This window comes from Staurois parvus, unplaced genomic scaffold (assembly GCF_062004578.1).
Source record: "Staurois parvus isolate SC_StPar_1 unplaced genomic scaffold, SC_StPar_1.0 ptg000155l, whole genome shotgun sequence".
NCBI classification, from domain to species: Eukaryota; Metazoa; Chordata; class Amphibia; order Anura; family Ranidae; genus Staurois; species Staurois parvus.
This window is the reverse complement of record NW_028317951.1, coordinates 25,218,988-25,245,818: the sequence shown is the minus strand read 5'-3', so window position 1 is coordinate 25,245,818 and position 26,831 is coordinate 25,218,988. Positions and strand designations below refer to the sequence as shown.

Below are 26,831 nucleotides of genomic sequence, written 5' to 3'. Positions count from 1 at the left end.
TATTACATTGTATGCGGGTGAATAGTAAGTTAGCCCACTACATGTTAGGTTAGTGGCACCCTTCGCTGCAGCATACTAGAAAAATAAAAATTACATACATGCTCAACATGAAGCACACTTGTTCAGGTTTTACTATAACACAGAAAATTAAAAAAAAAAAAAATTGCTACAAAAGAGAAGTTGTTTTGCTTATTTCTTCTTGAACAAAATATATTTTTACATTTCAAAATAAAGGAGTCATTCTAAAAAAGCAAGCATTTTTATTTACATTTTTGTTTAACACCTTTTTCCTTCTCAAATTCAGCAATCTGATTGAGAATATTCAATAAATTCCCAGGCAAAGCCTTATTAGCAGCTGAATGACTGTTCTGTGCTGTGTCATTCCCTTCTGTTTCTTCTGGTTGAGATGATCTTCTGCTGACTTGGGCAATTTCTTGAGAAGACCGATTGCTACTCCAACTAGGCCTTCTTTCTCCGATGTCCTGCTCTGACCGATATTTACTCTGAAAAGAGTCTGTCTTGCTTCTGCAAGGTTTTTGTGTTTCTTCACGTCGATTAGAGCAATACATTTTCTCTTTACCTTCAGGTCTTTTGAGGCATGAATCTGTGGAATCTCTCCTTTCAGACTTGTACTTACTACCTGAAGCTGTACTGTAGGACATTCCACTGCTGGCCTGAGTCTTTACACTGCTGTAAGAATCTCTTGAATCTTCAGACCTACCTCCCCCAGGATCTATAAATTCCAAGGAAGAAGATGACAAGGAACGATACCTTGTTTTACCCTCTTGAGATCTACGCTGACCCTGTCTATCCCTTTCTTCATAACCTCTACGACTGTCAAGTTTGAGAAAGGAGGCAGAGGTGTCTGCAGGAGGGGTACATACTTCCTCTTGGTTATGGGCTGGCACATTAGAAGAAGGCTTCTTTGAATGGCTGGATGATTTTGAATGCTTTCTATGTCTCTTCCTCTTTTTTTCTTTTTTATGGCTGCCAGAAGAAGTATCCGAAGAAGAAGAGTCTGAGGAAGAACTACTTGAAGACAAAGATGAAGATCTTCTTTTACGTTTCTTCTTTCTATTACCATCAAAGCAATTAAATTAAAAAGCTTAGTAGCCAATATGTTTAGTATTGTAATAACCATTTGCCTGCACGGTCCTTTAAATCATGCTCACCAACTTAAATGATCCTTGGCTAAAAGGCTTCCAAAACACCTCAGAGAGTTGGGACATAAAAAAAAAAAAAAAAAAGTGGATCTAACATTAACCTTTAAGGGGAGATACAGTCAGGTCCATAAATATTGGGACATCGACACAATTCTAACCTTTTTGGCTCTATACACCACCACAATGGATTTGAAATGAAACGAACAAGATGTGCTTTAACTGCAGACTGTCAGCTTTAATTTGAGGGTATGTACATCCAAATCAGGTGAACGGTGTAGGAATTACAACAGTTTGCATATGTGCTTCCCACTTATTAAGGGACCAAAAGTAATGGGACAGAATAATAATCATAAATCAAACTTTCACTTTTTAAAACTTGGTTGCAAATCCTTTGCAGTCAATTACAGCCTGAAGTCTGGAACGCATAGACATCACCAGACACTGGGTTTCATCCCTGGTGATGCTCTGCCAGGCCTCTACTGCAACTGTCTTTGGTTCCTGCTTGTTCTTGGGGCATTTTCCCTTCAGTTTTGTCTTCAGCAAGTGAAATGCATGCTCAATCGGATTCAGGTCAGGTGATTGACTTGGCCATTGCATAACATTCCACTTCTTTCCCTTAAAAAACTCTTTGGTTGCTTTTGCAGTATGCTTTGGGTCATTGTCCATTTGCACTGTGAAGCGGCGTCCAAAGAGTTCTGAAGCATTTGGCTGAATATGAGCAGATAATATTGCCCGAAACACTTCAGAATTCATCCTGCTGCTTTTGTCAGCAGTCACATCATCAATAAATACAAGAGAACCAGTTCTATTGGCAGCCATACATGCCCACGCCATGACACTACCACCACCATGCTTCACTGATGAGGTGGTATGCTTAGGATCATGAGCAGTTCCTTTCCTTCTCCATACTCTTCTCTTCCCATCACTCTGGTACAAGTTGATCTTGGTCTCATCTGTCCATAGGATGTTGTTCCAGAACTGTGAAGGCTTTTTTAGATGTCGTTTGGCAAACTCTAATCTGGCCTTCCTGTTTTTGAGGCTCACCAATGGTTTACATCTTGTGGTGAACCCTCTGTGTTCACTCTGGTGAAGTCTTCTCTTGATTGGTGACTTTGACACACATACACCTACCTCCTGGAGAGTGTTCTTGATCTGGCCAACTGTTGTGAAGGGTGTTTTCTTCACCAGGGAAAGAATTCTTCGGTCATCCACCACAGTTGTTTTCCGTGGTCTTCCGGGTCTTTTGGTGTTGCTGAGCTCACCGGTGCGTTCCTTCTTTTTAAGAATGTTCCAAACAGTTGTTTTGGCCACGCCTAATGCTTTTGCCATCTCTCTGATGGGTTTGTTTTGTTTTTTCAGCCTAATGATGGCTTGCTTCACTGATAGTGACAGCTCTTTGGATCTCATCTTTAGAGTTGACAGCAACAGATACCAAATGCAAATAGCACTCTTGAAATGAACTCTGGACCTTTTATCTGCTCATTGTAATTGGGATAATGAGGGAATAACACACACCTGGCCATAGAACAGCTGAGAAGCCAATTGTCCCATTACTTTTGGTCCATTAACAAGTGGGAGGCACATATCCAAACTGTTGTAATTCCTACACCGTTCACCTGATTTGGATGTACATACCCTCAAATTAAAGCTGACAGTCTGCAGTTAAAGCACATCTTGTTTGTTTCATTTCAAATCCATTATAGTGGTGTATAGAGCCAAAAATGTTAGAATTGTGTTGATGTCCCAATATTTATGGACCTGACTGTATATTAAACTAGCAATTCCTGTAAATATCAGACACCTCAACATTGCTTTTGTTTCCTAAGTTTTCTGGCTCTGGCTTTACACAGTCCTTCCAAGTGAGCTAGTAGGATAGTCTATCACACTAATGGGCAAGTATTGAAGCATGTCAGGAGCCAAAGGGTTTGACAACACCAGTAACAAAAACTTTAGCCTCTAAACTACTTTGCAGGGCATCCCAGGTTTTGGAGTTCTGGTATGGGACTCTGTCATGTAGGAAGATATCTAAGACAATTCCTTGTGTACACTGAAAAACTGAGGTGCCTTTACTACCATTAAAATGGAGGGTAGGCAGAGTTCTTAGATTTTACATTAGGTGTAAAAGTAGGTTAGGCTGAGGTTTTGTACTTCTCAAGTCAGTTGTTGTGCCATACATACATCTTTATAGTAGGACTGACAAACATACATACTATCTTTATTGTATGGAAAATGTAAATGTAGCAGCATTGGGAGCTTCTCACATAGAAGCACAATAGGGCAGACACTCCAAAATAATTTAAGCAACACAGCTGGCATTCCCAGATTATTTTTATGCTGCACATAGATATCCAACGGCCACATTCACAAGGGCACAGAGGCTCATACAGTTTTAGTGAAGCATTTGTTTTTGCATCTGTTGAAGTACAGAACTGCATGTACGCAACGTATGCACAGCCCAGAAAGTCTGCATTCAGGGCCAAGCACCTGTCCCTGCATGCCTGTCAAACAAGGCTGTGCAAGTGAGCCTGTACAGCTGCTGCATTTATATTCATTTACATAAGCTGCCAGCATGCGGTTCAGGTCTCTGCGCCTATGTGAACGAGGCCTTCAGATGGATAGACTGGGTTACCCTAGCTCCAACTTTATTATGAAAAAGTTCACCTTTAGTACATTTTTAGTTCATTTCATTAAACTGCAATAAAGTGTAAATAAAAAAAAAAATAAATAAAACCAAACCTGTAATAAAGTGTATATCATGCAGAAAACTCCGAAAGGTCAGTTTAGAGCAAATATACAGGAAGTGGATACCAAGAGCAACACCCACCTGGTTGCTACATTAGAATGAATGTCTAATGGTAGATACACCATTAAAATGTGCTACAGACAAACCTTTGCTTGGACCCTTCATGCCGAGTTTAAATATCTGTACCTTTTCTCTTCTCTTAGTAGTTTACGCAGTTTTTCTGCACTTGTTTCTATTTTCTTTTCTTTGCCTTTCTCTTCCTTCTCATCAGATTTCTCTCTTTTATCCAAAGATTTCTTTTTTTAAATCCAATCATCAAAAAAATATCATTATTGACATTAATATATAACAGCCAATATTTAATAATTCCCACAATTCAGAAGATAAAAAGGCAGAGTGCCATTTTATAAATATACAAAAACACACAAAAATACAGTATATTTATAGAAAAATATAGAGAATAAATTACGTAGAGTGTGATAGAGAACGATACAAAAATTCCCAGTTAGTATTTAAGAAAGCAACCCATTTTGCACCCGTTGGCACACAACCATGAACATGTATAAATACCAATGATTGGCGTGCAGACGGGGTGATATCAGCAAACCCATAAGTATCACAGGTACAAAGTGTTATATGTTGTCAATTGAAAGTAGTAAGAATATATTTCATACAAACCAGTTTACATGACCCAGGTCCAATACAGTTGGTAGTTTTGGAATCACAATCCAGTTTCAATAGGGTAGAGCAATAAAGGATATTCACAGCCACAGCACCAACAGTTCAGAGCAGGGGGAGACACATGCATAAAGACACATAATCAGTATTACAGGATAAAACTTTCTTTCACTATTAACAGAAATCACATAATAGAAATAACGAATACAATTGCAAAATTACTAGACTGAAAATTACATTAAAACATCAATCTGTCTATTGCCAGTCTAGTTTTGTCTCCATTTAATGTATGTGGCAGTGTAGTATCCTTGTGTGTGCCATTTACCCCATGTCCCAATAATTAACTGCATAAATAAACATTCAAATGGGATTGGATGCAGCTAAGAATGCAAACGGCAATATGGACGTGTCTTATTTGGGTGTAGGCTGCATGCCTGATGTCACGGAGGATAAGCTATCCCTATTTAGGCTGGTTACACATGGGTCAAAAAGTGGGTGAAAACCATCTGTTCATCAGGAACAGCCAGCCTTTCAACCCGTGTGTACAGCTTCTCATCCAATGGAAGGCTGTCTCACATCCAGCTTCTGTCAACTAGGCAAGCTGGAAAACCAGCATCCAATCGGCTTTTAATCAGCTCTAGCAACCAATGATTGTGAATGCTGATCAGTGTGTCCTGGCAGGGGAGTGGTCCCCCTGTCAGAACACAATAGCTTAGTGGGGAGATCGCTGCACTAACATCGGATGTGTTAGTATGGCGATCTGTAAGTTTTTTTTTTTTTTTGTTCGGTCAGCTGGGTTGAACAAAAATAAACTTCCTGTGTGTACCACCCAGCATTACAGACAGCGAATGCAGCTAAGCACACTATCACCTCATTAGCATGGATAAAATAAGAATTCTTAAAGCTTCTGGTTTTTCAAAGTCTGGACAATAAATGTCATGTAAGTGCAAATATGTTGCTCCTATTTGTCATTTGTTTGAAGTGAAAGAACAGAAAATAAAGGATCACCTGTATACACTGGCGCACTTTGTTCAATGCCTCCTCAGCTTCCGTAAAGGTATCGTCTATAGCCAAAGCTTTACTATAGTAACTTTCGGCATTCATAGGTTTATCTTCTTCTTCAAGCCTACAGTTAATATATCAAACGTTAATGTTTACACTGACTAAATGAGAAACAGATATGGCCAAATATACTTAATTTAAAACTTGGTATGAATATAATTTTGAGAATAGACTCCGAACAATGGGTCAGGTAAGAAATTTACCATAACTCAACTGGTATACCCACACTTTCAAGTAATGGTCAAGGGCAGAGGGAAGGGGGAGTGAACAGAATTTCAACTCAAGCTTCTTTTTCTGGTTGTCCAATTCCAGAGGACCTATAGTGGTAAGGCCAATTAGTGGTACTCTACTTCCATCCTCGAGTGCCACATACAAACTGAGATTTTGGAATAAAGAGAGACATTTTACTTCGTGAACCACACTTTAATTCACTACTTTCTTAATAAGAGCCCAACAAGAGAAACCAAGACAAAAAAATTAAACCAAAGGCATTAAACAGCCACATTTCAACCAAAGCTTAGAGAATGTATGTACAGAAGACCAGGTCTCAGATTAGGTTGCATGAAATGGTATTAAAATCCAAAAATGTAATATATTGAAGCTCATCAATCAATAGATGTGGTGGGTTCCATTAGTTTTTTTTTTATTTTTAGGTTCCCTCCACCCGCTTTTCACCTGGTGATCCAGCCAGTAACAAACCTACTGTATTAGTGTTCCCACTCTGGATTAAGGAGCACAGGGGGCACATTTGGACAGCAGCATTGTTAGGGAGTTGGGAAACGGGAGGGTTAGATATACAGTTTTTCCTTTTTGGATAAAGATTTTACATAAATAAAAGGCTGATCATTAAAAATAAACAAGTGATGTATTGCTGCTATAAGGTAACTATATATACAATGAGGACAAAACTGAATAAAACATCCATAAATAAGTCCATATATGTGATATCAATCAATTTTCATTCAGTGATAAACTTCAACAATTCATGTTTTTTTCTTCTTGTACTGAAATCCCAAACACCATCAAGTGAAATGTGCATTATACAAGTAGTGCCACCTCAGTGCTCACAGAACTCTCACCTCACATTATAAAGCACATGAAAATGTGCTTTATAATAACAAGTAGACAGAAGGATTCTTCACTTTTTCAATCCACAACCATGTGATAGTAATCAGACACCTTTAAACATTCAATAGAATGCAAATACCAGAGCTAGGGATCGGTCCCTTTAAAGGTAATGGAGGTCGCACATTTCTATTTTCATCAGATGAAGTCACGTGGGCGTGATGTAACACGAAAGGGGCGTGGCTCTGGTCAGACATGAATAGTGAGTTCAGGAGATAGGAAGCTCAGCCTGCACCCGACGGTTTTACAAGCTTATGGCGTTTTATTAATTTGCTATATGTGAGTGTACTACTGCTTCTTAATAAATACCGTATTTTTCGCTCCATCGGACGCACCTGACCATAAGACGCACCTAGGTTTTAGAGGAGGAAAACAAAAAAAAAAATATTCTGAACCAATGGACTGCAGACACAGTACAGGAGATGACCAAGAGACTGGGGACATAGTACAGGGGATGACCAAGAGACTGCAGACAGTACAGGGGATGACCAAGAGACTGCAGACAGTACAGGGGATGACCAAGAGACTGCAGACAGTACAGGGGATGACCAAGAGACTGCAGACAGTACAGGGGATGACCAAGAGACTGCAGACAGTACAGGGGATGACCAAGAGACTGCAGACAGTACAGGGGATGACCAAGAGACTGCAGACAGTACAGGGGATGACCAAGAGACTGCAGACAGTACAGGGGATGACCAAGAGACTGCAGACAGTACAGGGGATGACCAAGAGACTGCAGACAGTACAGGAGATGACCAAGAGACTGCAAACAGTACAGGGGATGACCAAGAGACTGCAGACAGTACAGGGGAAGACCAAGAGACTGCAGACAGTACAGGGGATGACCAAGAGACTGCAGACAGTACAGGGGAAGACCAAGAGACTGCAGACAGTACAGGGGAAGACCAAGAGACTGCAGACAGTACAGGGGAAGACCAAAAGACTGCAGACAGTACAGGGGAAGACCAAGAGACTGCAGACAGTACAGGGGAAGACCAAGAGACTGCAGACAGTACAGGGGATGACCAAGAGACTGCAGACAGTACAGGGGATGACCAAGAGACTGCAAACAGTACAGGGGATGACCAAGAGACTGCGGACCTTTGGGGAGGGAGGCAGGCGGGTACCTGTCAACTTCCGCGGAGTTGTCCTCCCTCTAGTGTGGGCACCTTGCTGTGACAAACGGGTGCCCACTGCGCTTTGTGAAGAGTCCGGTGTCTTCTGGGACCTGTCATTTGTCCCAGAAGATGCTGGACCATTCACAAAGTGCACTTTTTGCGCATGCGCTTTGTGTGCACCAGGATGTCACAGCCGGGTGCACACACTAAAAGATGCTGGTGCTGGAAGACTGTACAGCGCTGGGCCGAGGAACAGATAAGGTTTTGCTGCAGAGAAGAGCCGAGCGGCCGGCCCGGTATTCTGACACGGTGGCAATACCGGACCGCCCGCTCCATAAGACGCACTGACATTTTCCCTTTTTTGGGGGGGAAAAAAGTGCGTCTTATGGAGCGAAAAATACGGTACTTATGCTAGTACATACTGCATGATGGGAGTGTCCTTTGTTCCCTTTTAAGGATAGAAATGTGTAACCTCCATTACCTTTAAAAGGGACTGATCCCTAGCTCTGCTTAGGCATTCTATTGAATGTTCAAAGGTGTCTGATTACTATCACATGGTTGTGGATTGAAAAAGTGAAGAATTCTTCTGTCTACCTGATATTATAAAGCGCATTTTCATGTGCTCTGAAGTGAGAGTTCTGTGAGCACTGGGGTGGCACTACTTGTATAATGCACACGGTTTCACTTGATGGTGTTTGGGATATCAGTACAAGAAGAAAAACACATGAATTGTTGAAGAACTTTATAACTGAATGAAAATTGATTGGATTTCACATATATGAACATTTTATTCAGTTTTGCGTTCATTGTATTTACAGTTACCTTATAGCAGCGCAACATCAATTGTTTATTTCTCTTTATTGTGGGATCACAATTTGATGTTAGCAGCAGCCGCCATCATTTTCACATTCATTACACTTTGTCTTATTATATAGGCAGCGCAGGGGTTTCAATTTATTTCAAAAGGCTAACAACACAGTGTTAGAGTGAGCGCACTAAATGAGAGTAGATGCTGGCATAAAAAAGGATAAAACCTCTTAATCCTCAAAGTATATGTTAAAGCAAATATGCAGCGCTCATTGTGTGAAATAAAAAAATGGTAGTTAAAACACAATTTGATGGTAGAAACTTTCATAAAATACAAAAAAAAAGTATTTCATCAAAATAAACACAAGTGCAACGTATAGATTTAGATATAGATTTTAACATTATAAGTTGCACTTGTGTTTATTTTGATGAAGTTGATGACTAGGAGTCATTTTTACCTAGCTGGTTTGCCATCACAATTATCATCCATTCACTATTTTTCTTGATATTCTATTTTATATGCTTTTTTGTATTTTATGAAAGTTTCTACCATCAATTTGTGTTTTAACTACCATTTTTTATTATTATTTCACACAATGAGAGCTGCATATTTGCTTTAACTTATTTCAAAAGGCTGATCTTGTAAGCATCCTTGCTCATGTGAAATGGTTTGTGTCATCCCTATAATTGATACATCTGCAGGAGAGCTTGTTCTTTTGAAAAACAGACTTACTGGCTGGATCATCAGATGGAAATAGAAGGAAAAGCCTAAAAAAAGAAAACTAATGCAGCTACCACATCTGTGCATTGCACAGTTACAATAAACTAAATGTTTAACAATTGCTTCAGCATTTCTTTAACCCTCAAAAATATAGCACCTCAATAATACTACAGACTAACCTAATCTCCTGTAAAACCTAAAAAAGTGACAGCGGTGGTAAAGGTCAAGCAACTTGTTGTCTTTACAAGCACATGTGCAAGTTCTTAAACAGATCTCTATATTCCAGTGTGGCCCCTTGAATCTTAGGCCCAGGCTGTACATATATAGCCTAGGCTCTTGCCCAAGTAGATATTCAACCCTATTTCCTGCCAGTGTTGGGGTGTCCTTCCACTGTTCAGTGCCATAATGTAGGTGGGCAGTATAAGATCTAGCATTCAAGAGTTTAATGCCATAGGTGGATTTAATCTGGACATGGACAGAAGTTGAGGCCCCATTTGGAGCACTGGCCCAAGATTTAAGGGGCTTGATAGGAATTGAGGTAAAGACTAATACAGGTGTTTCGATGTACCACAACAATATGTATAATATGTATGCAATTCAGCACTTTCACTATCTTTAGTTCAGGTCAAGTTCAACTTATAGAAAGGCAATACTTGGCATCTTGATCAGAATGAATGGTCTGCCTTCATTCCTTTATACCAATAATTGTTTTTTTTTTCCAGCTCTAGTATGTAAGGCCCATGACTATTTATACAGAAATTTTAGGATAAATGCCCCCATCTTCTATTTAGGTGGGGTGAAGCCTTCATATTGTTTCCTTTTTTGTGTTTTGGTCAATTTCAAAATAGCAGAAAGGGATGAACTAGAAAAAAAACAAAACAAAAAAAAAAAAAAAACAACAAAAAACAAAAGCCTGCTTACTGTCTCCCTCTTTCCACAAGGGTTTGGCAAAGGTACTTTCTTGCATTCTTATGCGTAGGACAACTTTCTAGAGCAACTTCAAAGTCATCAATTGCTTTATTCAGACTTCCTTTTGTAGCATATCTAGGAAAATAAAAGCATAATTTTAGAAACATTATTTCAGCATCAGATGCTATTATATACTTGATAAGAAATAGGCTAATTTATCAATGCTTTAAAAATAAATGTGATTTTTGGTTTACCTGTAGAACCCTATTCTTGGAGTACATCCCAGGACACAGTTTATCTTCATATCCATTACTATAGGGTTATGTTGCCACTTTCAGGTGACTGGACACAGCAACAAGCCAACATGGTGTACAGTGATGTTCTCCAAGAAAAGGATTTTACATGTAACCAAAAAATCCCACTTGCTTTATAGTACATCTCAGGACACAAGGTATCTTCACCTTCATTACAATATGGATGTCTCAAAGAACTTAATAGGAGGGTAGAAAAACATGACAACAAGCTAACAGGCCCTAAACAACTAAACCAGAACAGGTCAGATAATCATGCACCAGCCAAAAGGAACCAGAGGTCAAACATTCATGTGTTAAAACTTTGTAAAAGTGTGGACTGAACACCAGGTAGCAGCTATACAAACTTGAGCTACCAAAGCCTGATGTCCACTACCGCAGGAGGCTGTCTGAGGTTTAAAGGCAGAAAAGTTGGCCACACAATGTCCTGGACCAGATGGAACAAAGAAACCACCTTAAGTAAAAGGATGACTGAGGCAGTACATGGTTACACACAGTCAGGTCCATAAATATTGGGACATCGACACAATTCTAACATTTTTGGCTCTATACACCACCACGATGGATTTGAAATGAAACAAACAAGATGTGCTTTAACTGCAGAGTGTCAGCTTTAATTTGAGGGTATTTACATCCAAATCAGGTGAACGGTGTAGGAATTACAACAGTTTGCATATGTGCCTCCCACTTATTAAGGAACCAAAAGTAATGGGACAGAATAATAATCATAAATCAAACTTTCACTTTTTAATAATTGGTTGCAAATCCTTTGCAGTCAATTACAGCCTGAAGTCTGGAACGCATAGACATCACCAGACGCTGGGTTTCATCCCTGGTGATGCTCTGCCAGGCCTCTACTGCAACTGTCTTCAGTTCCTGCTTGTTCTTGGGGCATTTTCCCTTCAGTTTTGTCTTCAGCAAGTGAAATGCATGCTCAATCGGATTCAGGTCAGGTGATTGACTTGGCCATTGCATAACATTCCACTTCTTTCCCTTAAAAACTCTTTGGTTGCTTTTGCAGTCTGCTTTGGGTCATTGTCCATCTGCACTGTGAAGCGGCGTCCAATGAGTTGTGAAGCATTTGGCTGAATATGAGCAGATAATATTGCCCGAAACACTTCAGAATTCATCCTGCTGCTTTTGTCAGCAGTCACATCATCAATAAATACAAGAGAACCAGTTCCATTGGTAGCCATACATGCCCACGCCATGACACTACCACCACCATGCTTCACTGATGAGGTGGTATGCTTAGGATCATGAGCAGTTCCTTTCCTTCTCCATACTCTTCTCTTCCCATCACTCTGGTACAAGTTGATCTTGGTCTCATCTGTCCATAGGATGTTGTTCCAGAACTGTGAAGGCTTTTTTAGATGTCGTTTGGCAAACTCTAATCTGGCCTTCCTGTTTTTGAGGCTCACCAATGGTTTACATCTTGTGGTGAACCTTCTGTATTCACTCTGGTGAAGTCTTCTCTTGATTATTGACTCTAACACACACACCTACCTCCTGGAGAGTGTTCTTGATCTGGCCAACTGTTGTGAAGGGTGTTTTCTTCACCAGGGAAAGAATTCTTCGCTCATCCACCACAGTTGTTTTCCATGGTTTTCCGGGTCTTTTGGTGTTGCTGAGCTCACCGGTGCGTTCCTTCTTTTTAAGAATGTTCCAAACAGTTGTTTTGGCCATGCCTAATGTTTTTGCTATCTCTCTGATGGGTTTGTTTTGTTTTTTCAGCCTAATGATGGCTTGCTTCACTGATAGTGACAGCTCTTTGGATCTCATCTTGAGAGTTGACAGCAACAGATTCCAAATGCAAATAGCACACTTGAAATGAACTCTGGACCTTTTATCTGCTCATTGTAATTGGGATAATGAGGAAATAACACACACCAGGCCATGGAACAGCTGAGAAGCCAATTGTCCCATTACTTTTGGTCCCTTAATAAGTGGGAGGCACATATGCAAACTGTTGTAATTCCTACACCGTTCACCTGATTTGGATGTAAATACCCTCAAATTAAAGCTGACAGTCTGCAGTTAAAGCACATCTTGTTCGTTTCATTTCAAATCCATTGTGGTGGTGTATAGAGCCAAAAATATTAGAATTGTGTCGATGTCCCAATATTTATGGACCTGACTGTAGTTAGTCTGGCTGAAAAAAAAAAAAAAAAAAGACAAAAAGTCCATCCAGTTCAACCACAGAAAAAAAAAAAAAAAAAAGTTATAATGCTATACCCACAGTTGATCCAGAGGAAGGGAAAAAAAACCCCAAGAAAGCATGATCCAATTTGCTCCTGCAGGAAAAAAAATTCCTCCCTGATCCCCAAGAGGCAATCGGATATTCCCAGGATCAACTTTACTTATAAATTTTAGTATCCAGTTATATTCTGTGTATCTAAGAAAGAATCCAGGACTTTTTTGAAGCAATCCACTGAGCTGGTCAGAACCAACTCTTGAGGGAGTCTATTCCACATTTTCACAGCTCTCTCTGTGAAGAAACCTTTCCGTGTTTGGAGATTACATTTCTTTTCCTCCAGACATAGAGTGCCCCCTTGTCCTCTGTGATGACCTCAGGGTGAATAGCTCTACACCAAGTTCACTATGTGAACCACTGATGTATTTATACATGTTGATCATATCCCCCCTTAATCTCCTCTTCTCAAGAGAGAATAAATTTGGTTCCTCTAATCTTTCCTCATAGCTGATCTCCTCCATGCCTCGCATCAGTTTAGTTGCCCTTCGCTGTACTTTCTCAAGTTCTCCAATGTTCTTTTTGTGAATTGGTGCCCAAAACTGAACTGCATATTCCAGATGAGGTATTACTAATGATTTGTACAGGGGTAATATGATATCTCTCTCTCTGGAATCTATACCCCTTTTAATGTGATCTACCAGAACTCCCAGATCCTTCTCCGCCATTGATTCCCCCAGTTGTACCCCCCCTAGTATGTATGATGCATGCATATTCTTAGTCCGCAAGTGCATAACCTTACATTTATCAACATTAAACCTCATTTGCCACATAGTTGCCCAATTAAACAGTGCATTGAGGTCGGCTTGTAAATTGAAGACATCCTGTAAGGACGTTATTCCACTGCACAGCTTGGTGTCATCTGCAAAGACTGAAATGGGATTTATAATCTCAGACCCTATATCGTTTATAAATATATTAAAAAGTAAGGGTCCCAACACTGAACCTTGGTGTACAATACTGATGACCCCAGACCATTTAGAGTATGAATCATCAACCACTACTCTTTGAATACGATCTTTTAGCCAGTTTTCTATCCATCTACATACAGATTTTTCCAAGCCTGTAGACTTTACCTTACACATTAGCCGGGTGTGGGGAACTGTGTCAAATGCTTTTGCAAAATCCAAGTATACCACGTCCACCGCCACCCCTCTGTCCAAGGTTTTGCTCACCCCCTCATAAAAAGAAATCAGATTTGTTTGACAACTTCTGTCTTTCATGAATCCATGCTGTCTGTTGCTTAAAATATTTTTTTCCAGCAAGAACTTATCTATGTGGTATATCTTTTATTAAACTCTCCAGCATCTTCTCAACTATAGAAGTTAAACAGTTCTATAATTACTTGGTAAAGATTTTGACCCCTTTTTAAATATTGGCACCACATTGGCCTTACGCCAATCCAGTGGTACTATGCCAGTCATTAAAGAGTCCCTAAAAATTAGAAACAATGGCTTTGAAATGACAGAGCTCAATTCTTTAAGGACCCGTGGGTGTATGCCATCCAGTCCAGGTGCTTTATTCACCTTTATACTGTCTAAATATTTTTGGATCATATCAATTGTGAGCCAATGTGGATCATCTGGAGCGGTGTCAATACTATGCCCATTATGGACAAGAGCTCCCCTATACTCCTTTGTATACACAGAGCTGAAGGAGGTATTAAATAAATTAGCCTTCTCTTTGTCCCCAGTAGAACTACCTTGTCACAGTGGAGCACCAGTAACTGTTCCTTAAAAGACAAGAACAGCCAATTCTGAAGCAGCTACAGCCAAAGCAAAGGCAAACAAAACAAAAAAATAAATAAATAACAGAGTATGAAGGACTAAAGGATTATCCGAGATGGGTGTAAAAGAAAGTACCAAGGTAAGGACCCACAGAGACAACAAAGTCTCAATCAGTGGAACAATACGTGTGGTAAAGTTACAGTTTGGGTGGGGAAAAAAAAAAAAAGGCACAAGTCCATCTGATTCAACCAACAGGAAAAAATATACAGCACTTTCATTTACCTGATCCTATACCCATAGTTAACACAGAAAAAGAAGAAGAAAAAAATAAAAAAAAGGAGAAAAGTAAAAGCCTACCTCAACAAAGCATGATACAATTTGCTCGAGTGGAGGAAAGAAAACTTCCTCCTTTCTCCCCCAGGAGGCAGATATTCCCTGGATCAGCTAATGCAAAAATCAAATCCATGTATACTATGTCCACAGTAACTGTGACTACATTTTTGCCTACTATCTAATAAAAGGAAATCAGGTTTGACAGCTTCGGTCTTTTGTAAATCTACGGTCTATTGTTTAAAATATTGTTTTGCCCAAGCAAAAGCATTTCTATGTGGTCTTTTTTTTAACCTCTTCGATCTTTTACAAACTATAGAAGTTAAAGACCAAGTGCACCTTTTCAGGCAGAATTTAAATACATTTTCATAATAAATAGAAGCATTTTCTATTGTCATTTCTGCCCAGCCATCCCAATGCGCTTATCTCTCACTTACTGTACCTCATCTATAGAAGCTTAGAACTTCATCGGTTTTGAGGTTTCAAAATATATTTTTTAGTCCATCACTTCCTGTAGATCATATCCCAACATGCACTTCGTTGCTGCATCACAGAAAAGGGCGTATTCACCTGTCTGGACCCCACCTCGCTCATTACTATACCACCTCGTGTTATTTTCACCCACTTGGGGTGCCTTTAACATGTAATGACAAAGAGAGCACAATGCATAATTTGCAGTACTTTTCTGAAATGCATGGCAAAACACGCATTTTCTGAGCAGCTTGCCATGCATTTGGAAACACGCAGATGTGAATGGAGCCTCACTGTTCTCGTGTGAGCATACCAATTTCACTTTCAGGACCCATTCACACCTAGTGTAATGGAAGTGTGTGTTTTAGGCTACTTTTTTTTCCATGACATGCACAGCACAGCTCATTGACTTCAATGGGCTGCCCTACATGTGGCAAAGCAGCTCATGGGACATTTTTGCTGCAGTTTGCACATTAATACTGTGCGTTTTGCACTTGTTTTTTCACGTGGCAAAATGTTTGTTTACCTCTGCGTTTGAGGTGCCATCAACAATTCATGGCAATGAAAGAACAACTAGTTCAATTTAGGTGTATTAAGGTGGCCATACACTATACAATCTGATCATACAATCTCCTTTAGATTTACCAAAACTTTATACTAGCACAACACACCATCTATCCAATCAGGCAGGCTCTTACATTACATAGTTAATGGTAGATCCAAGACTGTGTATTCAGTAAGAATGTTGCTCCTTGACATTGATTGTATGTGTGCACAGAGGTGGGAGGGAGCCATCTCTTGGAAGGGGGGAGGGCAGGTGCAGGGTATGTGCTAATGAGGTCAGCTGGTGAACTCTTAGGCTGGTCATACATTATACACTTTCAACTGTATCCAATTAAGCAGGCCCTTGCACTACATAGTTGAAGGTAAATCTAAAGCAAATTGGGCAGATATTGAACTGAAAATTGAATAGTGTATGACCAGTCTGCGTGTGCCTTAACAGTTTTCACACCCAAAGTTCTGTCCAAGAAGTAATGGAAAAGTTAATCATACACCAATCTGGATGCCGAGGTAAGGGATGGTGTAGCATAGAAAGCTTTTTCTTTTCCGTAAAAGAGGTACATTAATGGTATACTGGCACATAGGGAAATTGGAATTTAGAAGGAAAAAGAAAAAAAAAAAAAAAAGTGAACTTCGCCTTTAAACTAACCGGTTTGTAGTTACTTGGTAAAGACTAACCCCTTTTTAAAATATTGGAATCACATTGGCCTTATGCCAATGCAGTGGTACTACACCAGTCATTAAAGAGTTTCTAAAACTTAGAAACCATAGTTAAAATAACAGAGATCAACTTTTCAAGGACACGTGGGTATAAGTCATCTGGCCCATGTGCTTCATTCACCATTATTTTGTCAAAATGTTTTTGGACCATATAAATTTTGAGCTATGGGAGTTCATTTGGGTCTATGTCAATACTATCCCCACTATCGACATTTTCCTTTGCATACACAGAGCTGAAGGAGGTACTTAATAAATTTGCCTTTTTCAAGTCACCCACTCTATATTTTCTTGTAAGGGCCAACATGCACTGACCTGACCTTTTTTTCTAATAATATATTTGAAGAATTTTTTGGGGTTCGTCCTACTTTCTTTTGCAACCTGTTGTTCATGTTTAGAATTTTAAATGCTCTTTTTCTTATTTATAGCTTTTTTATTTTTTAAACTTTAGACGTGAGAAACATTTTATTATTAGCCTGGTAAAATTCTTGTCCATGGTAATATATATTTTGCAGTGTGTATGCATAAACTCTATTTGAAGCATTCCCATTTCTGTTGTGTTCTTTAATGACAATATTCCCTCCTAGTCTAAATCTTGAGGAGCAGCCTTCAGCCGTGGAAATTTTTCTCTCTGAAAATTAGGGGTTTATCTTTTCAACGTAAGCTTGTTGTTTAGGGCCTGTTCACAGTATGTCCAGATACATGAGTTTTTCATCATAGATAAAATGCAGCTAACTGCAATGACAAATAGAAAACACGTTTTCTATGTGTCATTTTCACAATAGAAGGTGGCATTTTTCTGTATTCCAGAGTTATGTGCTATATGCAATATGTTTGCATAATATTGCAGAACTCTGGATGGCCCTCTGCTGTGTGGGGACATGCATGGAGTGTCACTTTGTGCACTTTACATAAAGTTTACACAAAAACGAAAAAAGGGAGCTGTGTAATGTGATGGAATGTGCCCTCTCCCACATGTAACTGCAGGCCAAAATAGCTGCTCCCAAACACCAACTGCTCCGGTTTAGTGTGCAGGCAAGTGTGAACAAGCCCTTATAGCTTGTATTAAATGAAATAATGTTATGGTCAGGTCACTGCTACCCTATTAGTAATAGGTTCTGCATGGTTTGAGATTACCAGGTCCAGCAGAGCAGAATTTCTAGTTGGGGCTTCTATAAACTGTATTATAAAATTGTCTTACTAGGTTTATACATTTCCTCTCTGGTATTGTTCCAGCAGTTAGCGTTGGGATCCACTATGCTTTTTTTTTTTTTTTTAACTGACAGGGAAATGCTAATGGGGTCTGTAAGTTTCTCAAGTCATCATCCAGTAGAGCACTGAGAGGATAAGCAAGCAATAATTCCTTGAGGGGGGATGGGGGGAGACTACAGTCTGTGGGACCTTCCTGCAAAAAGCTTCGTCCTCAATGAATACCAGCCCTATTCTGTAAAGGTGGACAAATGTTTGAAAGCTAGATCATGTCAAAGCCCTATAGATCTGGCCTTCGAAGCGCCTGCTTTTTCCACCCAGAATTATGGATTTGGAGGCGTCTTAACCTGTGAGGTAAGCATTGACAATTCCTTCCCAAACCAATCTGGCAATGCGTTTTTTGACCTTTTGTGGCTCCAGAAAAGAGAACAAATATGATGGTGGACTTCCTCCAATATTAAGCTTTTTCTAGGTATGCTATCAGAAATCTTCAGACATATAGACTATGAAATAATTATTTTTCGTTAGTAGTATTTGCACAGAATGAAGGTATTATAATCTCCTGGATTCACTGGGATGCGGTCAAGACCCTGGGTAAGAAATAGAAGATCACTAGAATGAGAGAGGCCTTTCCAGACTCGTGGAAATTACTTTGTCTGAGCATCTTTTCCTTTTAATATTTCCCCTTTAGTATCCACGCTGAAAGCTTCAATGTTTCTAGATAAAGATGATCTAGATTCTTTTTAAAGGGCAGTCTTATGTGAGGTGCTATGCTGATTGTTTGAAGGTGAGCAACCCATGGTCTTTGAGGCTAATGGGGAGCACCGATTATCACTTTGGCTTCGTCCTTGATAATCTTCTGAATCATTATTAGATTGATATGGGTAAAAGCATGAGCTAGTAATGGGTAAGTCCACTGATGTTGAAAGGCATTGAGTCCCACACTGCCATCGTTCTCTTCTAGAGATAATAGTTTCTGATTTTGCATTGGCATTTGAGGCAAATAGGTCCACATCAAGGACCGCCCACTTTTCTGCTAGACTGAGAGACATTCACCATGTTAAGGCTCACTAAGAGTTTACGGTTTAGGAAATTCACAAGCAAATAAGTGTAGAGCCGAGAGGGATAGCAGTTTTAGTAGTTCTGCCCAACGTAATATGTTATCTGTCAGGGGCATTAAGAGGTGTGATCTTGTGCTCTCTCTTTGTTGATGTAAGCAATGGCAGTAGTATTGTCTGATAAGATTTTGCACAGGTCTTCCTCTGACTTATGGCGATAAGTGAAAGACAAACACTGATCCAGGTTGATTTACTATACGTCAGCCCCTTCACTGTGCAATCAGGTGCTGGTCCGATACATAATCTTTAAAACTCAAGGATGCAAAGAAGAAAGGTTGACCACTCTCCAATGGCCAGGGAAACACAAAGTTTATTGCAGTTGCGGTTTCCTGTTATCCTGTTACCTGGAACTGTGATGTTTTTGTAACATGGAATATGTGCAAAACACTTTGGATTTCCCTGGCCACTGGAGTGCGGTCAACCTTTTTTCATTGCATCCTTAGACTTTAATGAAAAAGTGATGTAAAGCTTGTTCCACTGCTTTCAGCTCTTTCATGTTTGAGGATTTCCTTGACCAGAGTTTGTTCCATGCTCCTTAAGCCAAGCCTATGTTCAGGTGCACTCCCAATCCCCATGAGCTTGCATCTATCGTTATCCAAATTATACGTGTCTAAGACCAAAGATGCCAAGATACCAAAGAAGGTATTCTTGCTCAGTCACCACAACAGGGATTGTTTGATTTGAAGCTGGATGTGCACCATTTCCTCCAAACATGGTCACCATTTCATCCAATTTTTTTCATCCCGGTCTACTGATCTGTCTAAAATGGATTCTGAGGACCAAACAGTAGAATACCAAAAAAATGGAACACCGCATAGTCTTCAACCATAGAGCTATTTTGGAGGAATTGATGAGGGCTGTGGAATGTGTCGTGATTTTTACAGCCTCTGCAGATCCACCAGCTTGTTTATTGTTGGTATTGATTTCAGCATCTCTTGAGGTACCTGTCTCCAGGTGTAATTGGAGTTGGCTCAACCAAAGGCTTGAAATGTAACCAGTGCTGGCTTGAGGTTTGTTGCTCCTACTTCCCAGGCTTTCTTCAATAATGCTTCTGCCTTCTTGTCCTTAGAATCCTTCAGGGTGCCTGTGTACTCAAAAGATAAGTCAGTCTTTTTAGAGATCTTTGAAAGGGAAGCATCAAGCTTGGGGCCCTTTGCCCAGAGTTCAATATTTTCATCTGCAAATGGGAATCTGCGTTTCAAGGTAGCTGAGAAGAATATCCTCTTCTTTGGATTGCCTGTTTTGCTTTAATCATATCTTTAAGTGACTTGTGCATTAGAAAAAACACAAACTTTCTGCTTTGGAGCCCCTTGTACATTCTATCATGGATAGACAGATTTTATCGGATTCCCAATGTTTCCAAAATTGATTTTATACCGCATCTTTGTTAGGTAAAAGACATTGGGTTTTTTCTCATTCCTCTGCTGAATAACTACTTTTGCCTTCATCTAACGTGAATCCTGTGAATTTCTGGTCTCCTCCAGTCTGCCCACCTCTTCCCAGCTGCAAGATGGAGCCACTGCTTGACAAGTAGGGTTGACTACAGTTATAGGAGTTATTTGCGTCTGCATATCTTGGAGAACAAAAAGGAAACAAAATGTATCCAACATTTTCTCTTTCACAGAAGTAATCAGACCTTTAAACAATCCTTGTGATTCCTTAGCCACTAACTTATTAATGCATTTATGACAAAAGGATTAGACCAGCTAGCAGACAATTTTGCATCGCACAAAGCACTTAATTTGATGGGGGTGGGATTAATTGCTGCTCTTAGGTTTCCTTTCATTTGAAGCCTTGGTCTAAAGAGACAGACAAGGGACCAGTTAGGAATGTAAAAGTATAGATAATGAGAAAAGGCACCCCCATAAAGAAGTGACAGCAGAAGGATCACAGTGATAATTCCCAAAAGAAAAAAGGCAGTGCATGCAGGGTAAAGCATAAGAAAAGGAACCATTACCCTCTAGGTTTACTTAGACCCTTCCTGTGAAACAGGATTTGCAGGGCAGGAAGGTGGTGTGGTTTCAGACATGGTCTGCATCTGTATAGAAAGTAAGCCACCCTGGCTCTGACCTCTCCCCCCCCAGGTGCCCCTGCAGTATGTTGAATGGAAAGCTGATGCTGACAAAAAAGATACCATACTGCTCTTGCAGCCCCTTGTGTCCTTCTCCACTACTTGTTGTGAATGCCTAGTAGCAGTCAACAGCTGTCCCGCCAGCATCCGTGGACCACACATGCTTCAACTGCTACCGGAAGTGACACTTTCAGCTCAGGGAAGTGACATTCCAGAAGAATGTCACTAGAAGTAACCAACCGGCGGATGTGCGCCACCAGAAATTATACTGACTGCCCATAGTGCCACACAGGGATGGAGATGCCCCCATCTAAACCTGCCCCCCAGCATTCCTGCATTCGGTCACATGGGGGCAGGACAGGAGAGCAAAATGCGGCATACATGGATCCTCTACCTGCATGAGCAGCCCCAATATTAGGGAATAGCACCAGGAGGAGGAGGATTAAGGTTCTGCAATGAAAGGAAAATGCTTCTAGAGCAAAAATGAAGTTAGTTAAGGCTTTCCTCCTCCGGTCCACTGTCCGGGGATGCAATTGGGTAGCTGGCACAGGAGGCCCCTGCAACTAGCACGTCGGGTAAAATAAATCAGTGATGCGCTCCAAAACACAAAGAACTGAGGCATGTGAGACTGAACTTTTTTAGAACAATGGATGATGTGTAGGTGGGCGGTGCCTTCTCGCAATGCTGTTCTGGAAGATGACTTTGCAAAAAATTCCTGAACAGGTCATCTGATCTAGAAAACACCTCTGCATATGCAGCAATTTGTACATTGTAAAGCGGGCACTTGACTTTCTTACAAATACTACTGGAAGATAGCACAAAACTAAACAATTTATTGACTTGCACAACAGGCCAAAGCATTGCAATACTTCTAGGATTACTTTTTTGATTATGGAGATACTCAACGTGTCTGCTTCACTTGCTGTACGGTTATCTTATAGGACACGGAGTAAATGCTCTCCATTTTGATTCTGCAGGTTGTATTTTTTCCCATGATTTTTCTTCCATTTACTTTTCCCACATTCGTCTGGCACCATACTGGGGTTAGTCAATAGATGATCAATACATGAAGTTAATGGATAAAAGAAACCCAATACTCACAGTGCACCACGTGCTACTAAAGCTTCAACATTTTTAGCATCAATCTCCAATGCTTTGTTATATTCGTTCATAGCATCCACATGCCGACCCCACTTAAAGTAATCAACACCTTGTTTCACACTACAAAATCAAAAGAACAAAACATCAAACAAAACATCCTGCTGTCTTTTGCTGTACTTTTAAATAAAATATAAAAACATTCTTACCACTTTAACGCCCAAGAGGACGATTGCTTTTTTCTTAAGGAAGGAGCATAATCTTGATCACAGAAATTTGCTCTGTGCATAGGAAAAAAAAAAAACCAAAACATGTATTAATCTGAAATTTTACAAAAGAAACTCAACTCCAAGCTGATATACAGTACTGAGCAAAAGTTGTACGCAGGTGTGAAAAATACTGTAATATATATGCTTTTATAAATAGAAGTGGTAATAGTTTAGTTTTATCAATTACCAAAATGGAAAGTAAAAGAACAGAAGAGAAATTCAAATCAAAATCAACATTTGGTGTGGCCAAATTCTGGCCATCAATTCTTCACTCTTTTTAGGTACACTTGCACACGGTTTTTGAATGAACTCGAGAGGTAGGTTGTTCCAAACATCTTGGAGAACTAACCATGATCTTCGGTGGATGTAGGCTGCTTCAAAATTTTCTGTCTCTTCTTTACACTGAATATAGTTCCTAATGACATTGGCTGCATGTTTGGGGTTGTTGTCTTGATGTAAAATAAAGTTGGGGCCAGTCACATGCCTACCTGATGGTATGGCATGATGCATAAAGATCTGTCCATATTTCTCAGCATTGATCCTGAGCAAATCTCTGACTCCATTTGCAAAAATCTGCAGACAACAGTGAAGCATGGTGGAAGTTCCTTGCAAGTTTGGGGCTGCATTTCTGAAAATGGAGTTGTAGATTTGGTCAGAAACAATGGTGTCTTCAATGCTGAGAAATACAGGCAGATACTTATACATCATGCTATACCATCAGGAAAGCATGTGATTGGCTCCAAGTTTATTCTGCAGCAGAACAATGACCCCAAAAATGCAGCCAACATGATTAAAAACTATCAGTGTAAAGAAGAACAAGCCCTGATCTCAAGAGCAAGGTCTGTCTGGGATTACATGAAGAGACAGAAGGATTTGAGGCAGCCCACATCCACAGAAGATCTATGGTTAGGTCTCCAAGATGTTTGGAACAACTTACCTGCCAAGTTCCTTCAAAAACTGTGTGCACAAGCACTGTGTGTACCTAAAAACAATTGAAGTGGTTTTGAAGGCAAAGACCAACATCTGCCTACAACTTCTGCACAGTACACACGCACTTGGGAATAGTCATCCTGTGTGTGACAAAGATTTTTGCAGGTCTCTTTTCTGCTGAAGTGTGGCAATACCTTATATGACATTTATCTGCAAAGCTTTCCCACTGCAGTACAGCATGTTGAAATGACCTTATTTGGTGTGTTTTTGGCCTACACCACCCTTAGAGAACTGAAGATGCTGTTATAGGATCTAAACTACATTCTGTACAATCAAATGTTTGTAGTCACACAGTAATTTGAGATAAACTGAGCCTGCGATTCGCCAATGAAGGTCAAAAGAAACATGTTTGCCTAAATGCTTCCTCTCCACCCATTTCTGTGTATATTCACCTTTACTTCTACTCTGGTTACCTGGCTTAGTGAAGAGAAACTGTAAGCTCAGTCACTTGGCCAGAAATTACAAGGCAAAAAAAGACTCTTTACCTTGCCTTGTAACATTGTGGAAGAAGGGCAGAGAGTCACCTGCTGCCCAAAGCTACAATGTAATGAGTATGTCTCTTTGTATCAGTGGCAGGGGTGGGAAGAGAAAATGCATATGTGCAAGGTGAATTTAAGTCCTTAAAAGGGCAAAGCACAGTTTCATCCAACATACTCCAGTTTATACTATATCATGTCGTTATTGTGTTTTGTTGCACAACAAAAGCATACTTTGCCTACAAAAATTTGATCTGCTCAACACTAAAATAGAAAGGCCCTGGCAGCTCATTTAAAACTCGTAGGAGAGTTTATTACTGAATAGTTTTCAAGTGCAACTCTTACAAAAAAAAAAAAAAAAAACATAACTGCAATCTTTTTTTTTACTTAAAGAGGAGTTCCAGTTGATTTAAAAAATAAATAAATAAAAGTCAGCATCTACAAAAGTGGTAGCTGCTGACTTTTAAAATACAGACACTTACCTGTCCCTCGGCCCAGCGGTGTCCTCACCACAGCTGGTTTCACCGGCCATCTTCTCTCCCCAGCGCCAGCAAATTCAGTGTGGGCACCCGGCTGTGACAGCTTGCGGCTTCACAGCCGCATGCGTGAATAGAGCTGCGCTTTGTGAATGATCCCGTAGTCTTCTGGGACCTGTCACATGTCCAAAAGACTATGGGGAGGGAGGGGGAAGACAACTTCTGCTTCCGATTGCCTTAGATCGCAGCGGAAGTGAGAGCGGATACCTGTCAAATTCAGGTACCCACACCCCAAAAAGGTGCCAATCCTTAACGGGGAGTGGGGGACAAGGACTTAACTTCCCCTTTTGGGTGGAGCTCTGCTTTAAACAATTTTCTGTGTGACAACAAGTAAAACACTTTTGTAACTATACCCAATACACTCTACACATCTGCAAACCGGGCATACTTTAATAAGCAATATTACCTCTGAAGGCCTCGTATTAAGGACGGTGGGTTAGACTCAACAATTCCAAGAGAATTTAAAAGAAATTCAACAGTGGATGGATTTGTGAATGCCAATGATTGCCTTAACACCTTTTCATATGTGTCATTGTTGCGGAACCGAGAAGCACTTTGCCTTTAAAAGAAACAAACGAAAGTCAAACATACCATCCAACCCATTCCAAACTTCTATTTGTCTGATTTCTGGCATGCAGATTACATCTTCTAGTATCCTGATGAACCAGTGACATTTTCACACTGCTATCGATCTACTTATTTATGAAATGGAAAAATCAGTCGGTCATTACTTATGATGCCGAAGTGATATGTATTTTGCAGATTTGGGGGAAAAAAGAAAAAACCTCTGGTATGGTCTAACTTCTAAAACCTATTGTAAATCAGACACTTTCTTCTGCTATACAGGTTTCCTACAGTTTTAGTTTCAATAATCAGATCATAGTACAGCATGCAAGAAAACAGGCTTTGCATTATGGTCTACAGAAAAACTGCTCAGTACAACAATGCCTAATGGCTCACTATAGAACTGAAGTACTGCCTGGCTTACGAAAGTGGTATACAAAGAATGGGAATGGAGGGGGTGAGATGCCAGTTAGGCTTAGTTCAATTATAACAGTATCAATTACACCTATCGCTTATGTCCATCTATCCAGTTACTACTTATTGCTTTAATCACTTTACTTTAGTCCTCTCCTACAAGGCCCTATTGCTCCTACTTTGTTCCAGTTTTTTGGCCTACAGTAGATGTGATCTCATATGTGCAAATCATCTGCTCCAAGGGCTCACAGATCTGTACACCCATGCAGAGGGCTTTGTTTATCCTCTCAAGAGGTCTGTGCAGCCAGCCTGTTACAATTTATGACATGCTGCCAACAGCTGATCATATCTTCATGTACATCTATGTGGCACAGATGCAGGGCTGTGAACGTGGACATACTATGTTTGGACCACTTGTGCCTCCTTAAGCAGGAATACAAGGCCCTATGAATGGGTGTACAGATTAATTCGCCCATGTGAACAGAATATACTGCAAATCGAGCTGAACTTAACATTGAACTGGCAAGACGTTTGAACTTGAAATGTTCTGACAGACTGCCCAGTCTCTCTCTTGAAAAAATAAAGTGTCCAATCTGATTTTGTTCTGTGATTTGAATTGCAAAGGGACCCTGGTTAGACCAATGCCAGACTAATTTATTTTTTGTATAGAGTAGGGAAGGGTTGAATCCTCTGTTGTATTTTTACTGCTACCTAAGTCCCTATTAAGGAGATTTTTTCCTGTGTTCTTGTGGTTACAGGGGAAATAAATGAAGCAATTTATTTTCAATGGAAACAGACAAAACTTAAAGCACTGCCATTTTTTATTTGCTGTTCAAGTCCTAGCTAGTGAGGTTCCCCTAGGTTTTTTCAGGATTTTCTAATTAAGATGTTGCTGCACAGGCTGCAGATTGCAGTAAAATTTAGTTGTAAGAACCAAAACCTTAGTTTATACTGCATTACCAAATATTTATTTTTACTATGATAATTAAAATTGTGTTGTCCTTACTTGTAGTATTCAGGCATATCTTCAGAACTCATAACTCCCATCTTGACATTAGACAGGTGAGTAGGCAGTGAAGACTTATGCAAAGACAACGTGATTTTTTCATGGTATCGGTCAATGTCTTTTACAGCAGCTAGGAGGAAAAATACAGCAATGGTAAAACCAATAGCCATATAAAAATATAGTTGATTTTTTTAGGCTAACATGTTGGTTAAATATTACTGAATGTAGAATACCATACTTTTTCCAGCCAATAACACACTTTTTGTAAACTAATGAATGTGTAACATTGAACCAAGTGATTTCAGTGATGTTTACACTTACGTGATTTAATACAAAATATGCAGACATTTATTATTCAGTGCATCCAGAAAGTATTCACAGCG

At 39.9% G+C, this 26,831-nt stretch overlaps 1 protein-coding gene across 1 annotated transcript in view; it reads right to left on the bottom strand.

The window, feature by feature from the left end:
- Positions 1–240: 240 nt before the first annotated feature.
- Positions 241–26,831, bottom strand: part of TTC14 (tetratricopeptide repeat domain 14) — a 44,907-nt gene continuing 18,316 nt past the window's right edge. The window contains exons 5-12 of the mRNA XM_089675557.1: positions 26,449–26,578; positions 24,871–25,023; positions 22,403–22,474; positions 22,197–22,316; positions 10,342–10,464; positions 5,593–5,710; positions 4,093–4,202; positions 241–1,074 (exon numbers count right to left, since the gene is read on the bottom strand). Coding sequence (XP_089531683.1) covers positions 261–1,074; positions 4,093–4,202; positions 5,593–5,710; positions 10,342–10,464; positions 22,197–22,316; positions 22,403–22,474; positions 24,871–25,023; positions 26,449–26,578 — 1,640 coding nt within the window. The 3' untranslated portion in view covers positions 241–260. The remainder of the gene's footprint in view (positions 1,075–4,092; positions 4,203–5,592; positions 5,711–10,341; positions 10,465–22,196; positions 22,317–22,402; positions 22,475–24,870; positions 25,024–26,448; positions 26,579–26,831) is intronic.